General features: G+C 32.3%; 6 protein-coding genes across 6 annotated transcripts; 4 read left to right on the top strand and 2 right to left on the bottom strand.

Moving 5' to 3' along the window:
* Positions 1–266: 266 nt before the first annotated feature.
* On the bottom strand, positions 267–834 carry DFA_06139 (uncharacterized protein; the record flags this gene model as incomplete). The annotated part of the gene is made up of 2 exons (XM_004361795.1): positions 267–755; positions 832–834. 2 exons carry the CDS (start codon positions 832–834, stop codon positions 267–269), a joined length of 492 nt encoding a protein of 163 aa, XP_004361852.1.
* Positions 835–2,943: 2,109 nt separating this feature from the next.
* Positions 2,944–4,039, bottom strand: DFA_06140 (uncharacterized protein; the record flags this gene model as incomplete). Its single annotated transcript, XM_004361796.1, has 3 exons — positions 2,944–3,341; positions 3,408–3,673; positions 3,756–4,039. The coding sequence occupies 3 exons, from the start codon at positions 4,037–4,039 to the stop codon at positions 2,944–2,946; spliced, it is 948 nt and encodes a 315-aa protein (XP_004361853.1).
* A 271-nt stretch (positions 4,040–4,310) lies between these two features.
* Positions 4,311–4,499, top strand: DFA_06141 (uncharacterized protein; the record flags this gene model as incomplete). The annotated part of the gene is made up of 1 exon (XM_004361797.1): positions 4,311–4,499. One exon carries the CDS (start codon positions 4,311–4,313, stop codon positions 4,497–4,499), a length of 189 nt encoding a protein of 62 aa, XP_004361854.1.
* Positions 4,500–4,654: 155 nt separating this feature from the next.
* On the top strand, positions 4,655–6,973 carry DFA_06142 (RasGTPase-activating protein; the record flags this gene model as incomplete). Its single annotated transcript, XM_004361798.1, has 5 exons — positions 4,655–5,086; positions 5,154–5,336; positions 5,422–5,502; positions 5,579–5,812; positions 5,903–6,973. 5 exons carry the CDS (start codon positions 4,655–4,657, stop codon positions 6,971–6,973), a joined length of 2,001 nt encoding a protein of 666 aa, XP_004361855.1.
* An 842-nt stretch (positions 6,974–7,815) lies between these two features.
* On the top strand, positions 7,816–9,161 carry DFA_06143 (putative protein serine/threonine kinase; the record flags this gene model as incomplete). Its single annotated transcript, XM_004361799.1, has 5 exons — positions 7,816–7,898; positions 7,960–8,187; positions 8,277–8,473; positions 8,583–8,730; positions 8,807–9,161. 5 exons carry the CDS (start codon positions 7,816–7,818, stop codon positions 9,159–9,161), a joined length of 1,011 nt encoding a protein of 336 aa, XP_004361856.1.
* Positions 9,162–10,238: 1,077 nt separating this feature from the next.
* Positions 10,239–13,452, top strand: DFA_06144 (uncharacterized protein; the record flags this gene model as incomplete). Its single annotated transcript, XM_004361800.1, has 5 exons — positions 10,239–10,291; positions 11,290–11,309; positions 11,364–11,943; positions 12,029–12,708; positions 12,782–13,452. 5 exons carry the CDS (start codon positions 10,239–10,241, stop codon positions 13,450–13,452), a joined length of 2,004 nt encoding a protein of 667 aa, XP_004361857.1.
* Positions 13,453–13,763: the final 311 nt, after the last annotated feature.

The following is a 13,763-nucleotide window of genomic DNA, read 5'->3' on the forward strand; positions in this document are numbered from 1 at the left end:
TTGTTGGGAGGGAAAAGATAAAAGGAATGGATGTTGATCGATACATCAATATGAAATTATTAATTGATTTGAAACTATGGATAAATGATTATGATGAGTATGTGAGGTGAGAGGATGATTGGTTGGATAAATATAAACCGATATATACATATTATTTGTTATTATTATTTGTTTTGTTATTATTCTTTTTTGCGTTTTAGAAAATATTTTTGATTGTTTGTTTGTTTGTTATTATTATTATTTTTGTTATTATTACTTTTTAAAAATTAAAATACAATTGGATAAGAATCATTATCGACAAATGGAACTGAATAACTCTCGAGTGGAGGAGTTGGAGTGGCATTTGAAATGATTGATGGATGGGAATAGGAATACATAGACGATGAGTGATGATCCAACATCATACAGTCTTTGGAAAGGATTGGTTCTTGCGTGATTTCCTCCGATGAGGATGAGGATGAGGTGGATTGGTGAAGGAGGTGGTCTTGATCGTGATGATGATGGTGGATTGGTTGTGGTAATTGATTTGGATGGTCCATATCAAAGTCCAATTCGGTACTATACAGGGTGGTTGGTGTCGATGGTAAAAATGATGTCTCAATCTCTATACTCTCACAACATTGTTCTTGTTCGTCTTGTTGTTGTTGTTGTTGTTGTAAGAGTAAGAGTTGTTGTTGTTGCTGCTGCTCTTGAATTTGTTGTTGTCTTTGTTGATATCTATATTCTGGTACTGTTACAAAAAGATAGACAATATCCTATAATTATGATTGATTGATTGGTAAGTATCATTGTTGTTGTTGTTGTTGTCATCAGAAGTTTAAACTAACTTACCATATTTTTCAAGACATCTTTAATTTTATTATGTACAGGGATGTCGGAATGTTTGGAATCGTTTATCTTTAAGATCTGGAATTGCATGCTATATTGGCTTTCGATTTGCTTTTCCAAGACTATATAGTTAGAGAGTAGAGTAGAGTAGAGTTGTAGTGTAGAAAAGGGGATAATATGATTGATTAGTTATTGGCTGTATTGGAATGTCGTCCGTCGATGGTGAACTTACATTGCAATAGATCACTAATTCCAAGTGTTGAGTCTACACAGACTCTGAATCTATATAATCCGTAGACTTCAACAACAAGTTGAATGTTTTCATTGTTGTTCATCATCATCATTGTTGGCTAGTTAGTTGTTGTTGTTATTTGTTGTAGTAAAGATTGGAAATAAAAAGAATATAGACTAAATTGCTGTTTGATTGAACTGAACTGGCTTGGCTTGGATACTGACTGCTGTCTGTCTGTCTGTCTGGCTGAATGAATAAATAGAATGGATGTGAATGTGGACAAAGACAAAGGTGTATAAAATTACAAAAGTGGGATAATGTACAGGGAGAGAAGCTTTACAACAACGTGCGTGTGCGTGTGTGTGTGTGTGGGTGCGTGTGGGCGTGTTGTGCTTGTTGTGGGGGTGATCGCGTATGGGATTGATTGATTGATGACAATGGGGTTAAAAAAAAATGTAGTAAAAGTAGATGTGTTACTAGGTGTAAGTGGTAATAATAATAATAATAATATTAATGGTACAATTGGGTGGGGGGTGGAATGAGATGAAGTGAAGTTGAACAGACAAGTATGAATGAAAAGAAACAAAAAAGAGAGTGTAAAGTTATCGGTCAACAACAAAGACTAGAAAGTCAAAGGGAGAGAAGAAGGATTAAAAAAGAATTAATAATATTTATAGGTTTTAGCCCAATTCAATCGGCGTCGACCACCTCGAAAACAACCCCCCATGATTATTAGTTAGCACCTCGACATTGTTTGATGGGCTATGGTGTCAGACTGATGGTTTGGTGAGACCTTGAAATATCTCTCATTGGAACCTTTTTTTGACGGGCGTCTCCCAGATTCGAGCAAATCAAACAAACAATCTTTCGTAAAAACTTATCTTTTTTTAGAATTTATTGATTTGTTGCCTGCGACATTCACTTAAAATGCAACAGGGCAAAGAGATGGCATCACGAGTCTTTTTCGTGTCACCTTGGGCTGGTTGGCTGTATACCCCCACACGCACAACACTGTGATCCCTGAAAACTGAACGGTTTGGTTATCGTCGCCCTCGCCTCGTCTTGCCCATATCACACATACGATCACACAACACAAAAAGGATAAATATGATTTTCTTTGATCAATTTATCTGTTCAATGATTCTATATTTATGATATAATAACTGTTGTACAATAATCATAGGTTGTTTGAAATCTCAAGATCTTCTTCTTTTAATATCTCCCATTGTTTATCATATCATATTATTCACAGATCCATCAGTTACTTTAAATACCCTCTGTTGGTTCAAGCCAAAAGACACATGCGTAAATGAAACGTGTCATTGTTGTTGTTCATTTAATTTGTAAATTGCAAGTAAAGGTTTATTATTATTACATGTTTGAACAAAGAGCAATACTGGTTTGTTGTTTATCATTTCAAGATATTTGTTGTCTTTCTCTCTAAAGGTGGGTTGGGAAACAAGTAGTACCTTTGCATCTTTGCAGATTCTTCTTTGTGAAGTTGGAAATTTTAAACCCCACAAAACGGGCAACGAGCAAGAAGAAGTATCACCAGAACCAGGTCGTTGTTGACGATGAACAAAAGGACAAAGGGTTTGTGGTTGCCTACACCAAAAGAAGAAGATTCATGAAGAGTTTATCTGTTAAAGCCAAAAAGGTTTAATCTTTTTATCTTTGCATCTTGAAAATAGTTATCTTTTTTTTTTGTTTTTTTGATGTTGTGCAAGTCAATTTTAGGTCAAGCTAAGACTTTGGGTATCCAAATCTCTGTTGGTTGACATTATCTTTTGAATACTAAAAAGTGAGTTTAATACTTTGGTTGAATACATCATCTATATAGGTCTGTTCTATTGGAAATCTCTCACCGTGTCGTAATTGATTGATTATCTGGTTCTTGACATTGGCTGGAATGGATGGATATCAAGTCCTTTTCTAATATTAAACTCTGTATATGATTTGTCACATGCTGACTTGACTCTTTTAAAGAATTGTTTAAGTCGGCCTTGTATCTTGGTTATCTTTGTTGATAGCGACGATCGGGTATCGACAATCTCAGGATCTGGAGAGCTACTACTGCTATTATTAATAGCATCGTTTAGACAAGCATCGTACTCATCAATGAGGATATAGAGTTTACTGTTACAAACAGTACTCCTCAATCTCTCAAAACTAGTCAAACAATTGTCAGGCGATATCTCCAAGGTTTTGTTGTAGGTATTCTTAAATTTCTCAATCGACAAGTTTACCTTTTCATTGAAATCCTTTTCAAATAGCTTGCTATCTATAAATATTAATTAATTAATTAATAAAGTTGGTTTGGATATAAAAATTTTTTTTTTTAATACACATACATCAAAAGTAGAAGTATCGAGTCCAGAAAAGTCAAGATGGAGTACCATGAATTCATTCTTTAAAGGAGTTGGTTTCTTACCAATGGAGAGGTGACCAAACAATTTATCGGGTCTATCAGAGGTTATATCATCAAAGGTTTTCCTGTTTTTACAGTCATAGTATTGGTGGAGCATGTCTAGGAATAAAGTCTTTCCAAAGCCATGAGGACGAAGAGAGACTATAACTTTGGCATTTAAATCTTCAATATATCGAATATAGTTGCTGTTATCAATATAAAAGGAGGAGGAAGAGGGAGGAGGATTGACAATAAACCTTTTCAAAGTTTCCTCCACCATTTATAAACTTGGAAGGTACTTTTACATTATCTTTTTCGTTGGTTGTTGTTATTGTTGTTGGTGTTGTTGTAATAGTAGAGTAAGTACGAATACATGAATGGGAATAAAACCCATTGTGACCAAAAGTTGAAGAGAAATTAAAAGTAGATGATTGGGGAGGTTGATGATGATCATCAAAACAACTTTGAGAAGAGTTGGATCTAACAACACGACTATTTGGACCACGTATAATTTGAAATGGTTGTATACACTTTGATGTGACAAAAGATAATGTACAAAATTTAGATAGCATTCTTCTAAAAGTAATATATTATTATATATTAAAGAGAGGAGAAAGAAGATGAAGATAAACCATCCATTTTTTAATCCTTGTCTACATAACAACTTGTTATATCAATAATATTAACAGATGACTGACAGATATAATAATATATAAAGATATCTCATCGACTATCTTGGGATTATGTATGCTTTAACATAGGTCATTGAAAATCAATGAAAAGTTTGTAGCTGAAAAAAACAATTTTAATATTTTTTTTGAATAAAATCAGTTTTTTAGTTGAATGGGGCAGCGCATGATAGATAGTTTCCGGATTCAAACAGATTTATTGAGTATTCAAAGACACTGCTTTGCTATCGATAGAACAACCCAACCCAAGACACATATTTTACAATCTAACAAATATCATCATAGTAGTAAAAGGAAAGAAAGAAAGAAAGAAAGAAAGAAAGAAAGAAAGAAAGAAACATAAATTAAATATAGCAAAGAGGAAGTTAGTTTATCGTAGCATTGTTGTTGTTGTAATATTAGAATAGATTGTATCATCAGAGTAAAGAAAGTAAAGACAATAACAAGTAGATAGTGTCTATATATTTATATATTAGATTATATTAGATGAGTGGAAAAATGTTCTCATCATTGTTAAGAAAGAGTGGGTCGTTGGCAAATATAGGTGGTAGTCCAGACAAGGACGGGTCGCATTCAACACCCTATGGAGATGTCATTAGCGAGGTCGTCGTCGAACCAGAAGAGATTAAACAATCAGAAAGAAACTTGAATGACATTAAGCAGTTGTTGAGCGATCTCATCAAAGCACAACGAGCATGGACTGAAAAGGGTGACAAATTGGCCAAGACACATGTACTATGGGCACAATCATTCTCCAAAGACCACGAAAAGAATGTACAAACCAGTTCATCAAACTCACACATTACCAGTCAATACGCCATCCAACAACAAGCTGAAGGTGGAGGCAGTGAAAATAACATTGGTTTTACAAGAGCAATGGAACAATTCACTGTATCAATGACTAAATCTTCAAATTTTGATACTGAATTTGTAAGTAGTAAACAAAGAAACAAAAAAACAAATACAAATAATGATTAACAATTTATTATTTAAATAGGTAACAAGTGTAAATGAAGGATTTATTAAACCAATTCAAACATTGATTAGTGTAATCGAAGAGAAAAAGGTTTATAGAAAGAAATACGATAAAGCATCAAATGAATATGAAACATTGATTGGTAAAATTAAAACTATTCAAACAAAGAAAGTTGAACAATCTCATATTTTGAAATTATATACTGTAAATATTAAAAATCAAATAATAATAATATATTAATAATAATATATAATAATTGTTAATTCCTTCTTTTTATTTTTGTTTATAGTATGAAAGAGAAAAAACCAAAGCAAAATTAAACTTTGATGCTGCTAAACATGAATATATAACATATTTAAATGATACTCAAGTATGTTCAAAAAGGAATATATGAATAATATATATATTATGTATATTGACTAATATGATTATTTATTATTTTTTAGAATCGAATGCATACAGAATTTATTGAAATATTAATTAGACATTATGAATCAATGTCAACTACAGCTGGTAATTCATACTCTGAGTATGCTGGCATTAAATCATATGTCGATAGTTTGAGAACATGGTGTTTGTCAGAACAAGATTATTTCCTCAAAGATATTGTTGAACGTGAACAAAAGAGAGCCGTTGAATTATCAAATGAATTGGATGCTAAATTCCAACCATTTATTGATGTACGTACAATAATAATAACAATTAATAGTAATGTTGGTTATATTCTAACTTTTATTGATTCTATTTTCTATTTTATTTTATTTTCATAGTTATTAACAACACCAGCATTTAATTTATGGTATGGATTTGCAGAAGTTAGAAAGAATGAACTTTACCCACCACCTCCTCCACCAGGTGGTCAACCGGTTTTACCAGCAACCAATCCAATCAACTTTATACCACATCTTGTTCGTGTGTTGGATATGCGCGGACAGATGAGCGAACTATTGTCACACATGGTTCGTAGTGATTTGGTGAATCAACACGCATCAAGCTTGGGTAATGTCTTTATCAACCAACCCATCTGGTGCGAGATGGTGGAGGAGTGCGCCGTCCACCTCGCCATCCCCTACTTGAAATATCTCTTTGATCAATCCATCACCACTATTGTCGGATACCCAGAACGGTTCCGTCCACACACACCCGAAGGCATTCAATCATTTATCGGTGAGTTTCAAAACATCTTGACCAACTTTGCCACATCGCAACAGTATCTCCCTCCACCATTCAAACGCGCATCTATGGAGATTGACGCTGTTAAGCGTGAGAAGAGTGTCCAACACCCACCATCCGGATGTCTCTTGTTTGCACGTGTCTTTGCTCCATTCATTGCACGTCCCCATCTCCGCGGTCTCTTTAATGTCGTCCCTTCCGACGGTGCACTTGAATCACTTGGTTTTTTCGCAACCATGTTTTCTCATGCCGGTACCAACCAGACCTTTTTAGCTTCACAAACCGACTACCAGCAGCTCAATGAAGCACTCGCCAGTGCACGTCCCAAAATCATTGACTTTTTTGGCAATATTGGTGATACCACCGAATGGGCATCGTCGGTGGAACTAATCGAAACCTACTACGCAGACATCCCCATTGTCCAAGCCTTTGCCAAGCAGCACTACTCTAATGTTGCCAACACCATGTCGACTCGTGGAGAGCGCGAGCTTGCACAAACTTTTTTATCCGCGCTTGGTCAACTCGAGGCCAACGAAGACTTTGACAAAGGTCACTCTAAAAAGGCTTCCCAATCTGTCAATGGGGTCATCTCTTCTCCCATGGTCATATCTCCTCCTCTATCACCTGTTGATGAGGCTCAACAACAACAACACTCACAAGAAGAATAAGAGTGAAAGCTAGATAGATAAAAAAACAAACAAAAAATCAAAATAATCAAATAATAATAACAACCAACACAATGTAATTTAGTATTAATAATAATAATAATAATACAAATCAAATCAAATCAAATCACCAAATTAATTTCATTAGATTGCCCCAATCCAATCCAATTCCCAAAACCACCCAAATAAATCATGTATTTTATTTTTAAACTATAAATGTGTTATATAAACAGTGGGGTGTGTTGTGTAGATTTGGTTAGTGATGAGTGAGATGATGTTATAAAGGATGGAGATCTCAAAAACAAAAAACCAAAAGCAAGATTGTTGGTGATTAAAGTTGTATCCAAGACGAGCATGCGTGGATGAACCATTGAAAGAACCACCATCCAAATTTGTTGACAAAAAAAATAAAAAAGTGTGTGGTGAGGGACCAACAAAAAGTCTATTATCACAACACAACACATACAAGCAAAACTATATATAATTACATATATCTACATAATAGTAGTCAAAACAACAACATAAAAGATAAATAGATTAGATCGCGAGATTAGAATAAGTAAAAACAAAGAAAGAACATACACATTACATAAACATTGACAGATTAGAAGACCATTTTATGAATATACAAATAGAAAGGAAGATAGATAGATAGATAGATAGATATACATAAAGAACAACTATACTACAAATAGATATATTTTAAGATACATAGAACGATCGTTTTCATCAATCGCAATCAATCGCAGTCAATCAATCAATCGTCATCTCTATCAATCATTGATCGATAGGATCAACAACAATAACAACAATCAATACAGCAACAATAGTGTAGTAACCAAATCATGTTAAGATTGTTTAAAAAGATACAGAGAAAGAAGGGATCAAAGATTGAAGACTTTTATGAATTTGGTCATGAGATTGGACGGTATGTAGTATATACAATATATATATATATATGCTAGTACTAGGAGTATCAACCGATAAAGACTAACAACTATTACCAGTGGAGCATTTTCAGTAGTTAGACATGGTACACATAAAGAATCAGGTGAAGAGGTTGCCATTAAAGCAATCTCAAAGCAACATGTAAGCGAAGCAGATATGAATAGATTCACAAGAGAGATTGAAATTATGAAGAAACTTAAACACAAGAATATCATTCAATTGATAGAGGTGTTTGATTCTCAAGATTATCTATTCTTGGTATTGGAACTGTAAGTAGATGGTTGAAAGATAGATTAGATTAGATAGATCAATTGGATCGTCCCATCAAAGTTTTGATGTTAACATTTATTTTATAAAGTGTGCGAGGTGGAGAATTGTTTGATAAGATTGTTGATAGAGGTCAATACTCTGAAAGAGACGCATGTAATTTAGTTAGACAAATAGTATCGGCAGTTCAATATATGCATCAACATGGCGTTTGTCATCGTGATTTAAAACCAGAGAATTTATTGTGTTCGGCAGACGATGAAGCTGAACAATTTGTAAGAATAGCAGGTATGAAATCAAAATCGAAATCGAAATGAAATTAAATGAAATGCAATCAATCTAATTTACATGTCAAACAAACCCTAATAACAAATCATCATTTCATTTCATTCTAAAGATTTTGGTCTAAGTAAAATATTTGAAGGAGGAGAAGAATTAAAGACGGCATGTGGAACACCAGATTATGTAGCACCCGAAATTTTAGAATGTAAACCTTATGATACCTCTGTAGATATGTGGAGTATTGGAGTTATCACTTATATATTGTAAATATCACAAATGAACCAACGAATGAATGAATGAACGATCGTGTTGCTAACACTCCTCAATTGATATCTATAGATTATGTGGATTTGCACCATTTTATGCAGATACACATCATGAACTGTTCCAAAAGATATTGGATCTAGAATATGATTTTCCAGAACCAGAGTGGTCTGGTATTACAGACAATGCAAAACACTTTATTTCACAATTGTTGGTCATTAATCCAACGGAAAGATGGAGCGCATCACAGTGTATGAAACATCCTTGGTTGGCCGAGAACAAAGAGGACAAGCAATTGAAAAGTTTGGATTCTGCTATTAATTCTATGAAGGATTATGTTAAAAATAGAGAAAATTCATCGGTTAATATTTTAAGAACTAGAACTCAATCAACTCCTAATCTAACAACAAAAAATGAAAAACAACAATAATCAATCAATATGAAAAATAATAATCAAAAACAATAATAATAATAATAATAATATTTAAATAATAATCTATGATAATAATTAACTCTAGATTAATTCCCCAACTCAAGACTTGTGAATAATACAACCACCCGAACTATCTCTCTATTATTTCATCCACCATTCCCTCCATTTCTATTCCATTCATCTCAACGTTATCTTTCTAAAAATATTCAATCATCATCATCATCATCAAATGTAACTTATTCGTTATTGTTGGTTATTACACAAACAAACACAACAATCAAAACACATAGCCCTCTACTCACCCAACAAACTCTACTAATAACCTAAACTCTCTCTGAGATCAATCACAATCATCATCATCATCATTGGATCCATCACGACGGACTCCTTCGAGACCTCAAAAGAAGTTTAGTTTAATAATAAACAATAAACCCAGTAATCTTTTAAAGTGTGCCAATGCATACCTTAGTAGATTACATCTATTCAATCTTTTAAAAACATCTGTCAAGTCAAGATTTACAGTCCAATTAATCTCTCAAGATCTTAAATTAATTAATTAATTGATTGATTTAAGGTTGAATAGATCAAAATTTTTATAGGATTGCGAGCAATGGTCAAAAAGCGTATGATTTCATTGAAAGAAAGATTTTTTGGTTTTTTCTTGTTTTTGGGAAAGGGTGATGACTGTTGCAAACAAGTAGCATTGTAAAAAATCATTCATTTTAACCATCATTATTTTGTAAAAAAAAAACAAAGAGACATACAGATAGATAGATAGAAAAGTCATAGTAGTATAAATAAATAAATAAATAAATCACAGTATAAACACAACCAATAATCGCCGCGATACTATAAATATATCACACAGTCATCCAATAGGCAATATAATAGGTAAGGTTCATTTACACACTATACTAGTCGCGACAAGTATAGTAAATTCACTCACTACTCCTATCTACTACTCTCGCATCACTCACTCACTCTCGAGATAGAGTTGATTTTACAACTTCAATCATATGAATCTCCGCTCTCTTGTCTCTCATCATTCATTCATTCATTCTATCCAAATTTAATATGATGTTTAATAATGATAATAATAATACAATAAACATTACATCAGAATCACCGTGTGTGTGTGGGGGTTTAATTAATCACTCTCAAACCCCAACACACTGTTTTTAGTAGTGTAAATCGAAATTGAACCACTTGGTGTTATTGAAATTTATATAACAACAACAATAACCAAAGAAACAAAGGGTCACACATTCCATTTCAATTTCTTTTAACACCATAGGACAACTACTATTCCCATCTTTTCTTTTTTCATTTTTATACACATATAAATTATATTATATTATATATAATTAATTAATTAACCATAACAACAAAAAGAAATATATATATATAAAAACAAAAATGTACAGTTTTCTCTAAACAAATAAATAAAACCTTATTTATTTTTTTACTACTCTCCTCTCTTTCATTTCTTTTCCTCTATCCCTAACAAACAAACAAACAAACGATAAAACAAGAAAGATATACCTATATATATATTTAATTATCTGCTTGTTCTATCTATCTTTATCTATCTATTCCTTCCTTTTATTCTTTTATTCTTTACAAAAAATTCGATTGATTTTTCAACTCTCATGAGAGTTTGGGAATTCTCTAAAGTTGGGATGATCAATAAAATATACAACTGAAATTAAAATTTTTATATTAATAATTCATAATTTATTCTCATACATCTACCCCTCTCTCTTTCTCTCTCTTTCTCTTTCTTTCATTCCCATCTCTAATTCATTCCCATCTCTATGTATTATTATTTATATTATCATTACCATTATATTAGATACAACAACAATTGTAAAATTATTTATTAGTATTAGATTAGAGAAACAACTATAGAGATATAACAATAATTATTTCATAGTTGTAGATTGTCAACACCACCACCAACCCAACACTAACACCACCAAACAAACAAACAAACATTAGTACATTAGAAACACGACACACTAACTAGTTGAACACCAACAACAAATAATAATAATAATACAACACATTTAAGAAGAATCGCTCTCTTAAATATTCAACCAACAAATTATTATTATTATTTATTTAGAACATCAATCATCATTGAATGTATAGTAGGATAATCCAACTACCTTACAGTAATAGAACCAATAACAATCATAGTAGTACATCATCATCAACATCATCAAAAATATTATCAATCCAACAAAATGATACCATCATCCCCAATTATACAACAACCTCAGCAGCAACAAGAGACATTGACATCCATCAACAATGATTTATTAAATTCAAAAGTCAGTTTATTAAATATCCAAGACAATTATGACAACGATGAATTATCTTCACATCATGATGTGATGCCTTGTCGATCCATTCCGTCATCTTCTATGGCTTCATCTACCAATGGTTGTGGATTTAAATACCCAGAAGAAGAGGTGATTAGAGGACAAAAGGAACAAGAAGAGGAAGAGGAGGATATATTAATTGAAGAAGAGGATGCAGATTCATCATCTTCTACAACTAGTAGTTGCAGTTCATTGCCATACACAAGTGTAGTATTGCAATCCAACAACAACAACAATAATAATAATAATCCATTGTCAGCATCTTCATCTTCAATATCAAATAATAATAATAACAAATCAACTCCACCAATGAATATATTGGCACCCAACTCTTTATACCAAGTTTGTAATACAAAGAGAAATTTAATATCAACTTCTCCAATTCTCTTTTCAATGTTTGAACAACCAAATAATAATAATAATCAACAAAATAACAATAATCAAAATAATAATAATAATAGTGATAAAACAAAATGAAAGTTATTCAAATCATTCAACACCACAAACACCATTACTATTATCACAACAATTAACTTTACCACCAACTGTCACAATAACTTCCCCCAGCAATAATAACAATAACAATATTAATACACCGACACCTACATCAACTATACCAAACAAACTTGTACATTCTACTAGTAGTGATGATGAAAGTGTTGGATTCATCAACCATCAAAATCAATTGGATTCATCATTTACAGATGAAGATGATTTATTAGACAATACTAGTAGTAATGGTGGTGATAGTGATCAAGATGACGATGGAGGAGATGAAGTTTCAGGATTATTGGTAGTACCAACCACTCCATCTTCATCTTCCAACTTGTCATTATCATCATCAGAGATTAGAAAACGAAGTATATCGATAACATTTCCAGATTTAACTCTGTTATCTCACCAGGTGGCAGGTCAGTGCCCCCTACTTAAACTACCAGATGGAAAGGTTTTAAAGCCTTTGGTGCCAACAGAATACCAATTCTACAAATCGTTGGAACATCATTCAGAATTTATTGATTTCACACCCAAATTCTTTGGTATCGATCATTTTGGTTTGGATCATGAGTATTTGGAACAATCCTGTAATAAACAATCAACTATATTTAATTATGCTCATTGGAGAAACAAAATAATTAAATTACCAAAAGAAAATCAAAATTGTAAGAGACAGAAAAATAGAAAAAAAAGAAAAATAGAAGCATAGAGTATTAATTTAATTTCTTTTTTATTTAGTGTATATAAAAATAGAGGATTTAACATTCTCATGTAAATATCCATGTATACTTGACCTTAAAATGGGAGTTAGACAACACGGTAGGGAAGCACCAGCTGAAAAGGTTAAAAAGATGGTGGAAAAATGTAAAGCGACGACATCGTCATCGTTGGGTTTTAGAGTATGTGGACTCAAGGTTTATAACCTACCAAATGGGGAATACTCGACATATGACAAATACTATGGACGTAGTTTGACCGACCAAGACATACCTCTTGTATTGTGCAGGTATTTGGATAACGGTCTTAGAAGTCGTCTCGAGTTGCTACCATTGATCGCCAAACGATTGGGACAAATCATTTCATTGTTTGAACAACAACAATGTTACAAATTCTATGGAGGTTCTTTATTATTTATTTACGATGGTCAAAGTACCAACGCTGCAGACGCAAAATTAAATATTAGAATGGTTGATTTTGCTCATGCTCATCCAACTTCAACTTCAAATATTAATCATAAAAATAACAATAATAATAATAGTAACAGCAACAACAAAAATCAACCGCCTCCAATCGATGATGAGGATTCAGTTTTGGATGAAGGCTATTTATTTGGTCTTCGTAATCTATTAAAATTGATAAATACTCTTATCCAAGTTTCAAATAATGCAAATAATTTAAATACTATTTAAACAAACAAAAGGATAACAAAGACAAATCAACTAACCAAAATACACACCCCATCACACCCCTATTTATTAAAACTTTTTCCCAACAAACAAACAAAAAGAAGGCAAATAATAATTCTAAAAAAAAGAATGAATAAAAAATACAAACATATATTTATATATGATTGTTTTATCCCCCTCTAAATTGTCTTATACATATTATTATTATTAATATTGTTTATCCCGTTGAAATATCCATTTTTTTTTTGTTCATCCACACAAACATCAAACTTTCAAATTTGATATTTACAGTTCATTTGCAATTGTACATACAT

This window comes from Cavenderia fasciculata (assembly GCF_000203815.1).
Source record: "Cavenderia fasciculata unplaced genomic scaffold Scf_Dfasci-G-p-12c09.r1-3, whole genome shotgun sequence".
NCBI classification, from domain to species: domain Eukaryota; phylum Evosea; class Eumycetozoa; order Acytosteliales; family Cavenderiaceae; genus Cavenderia; species Cavenderia fasciculata.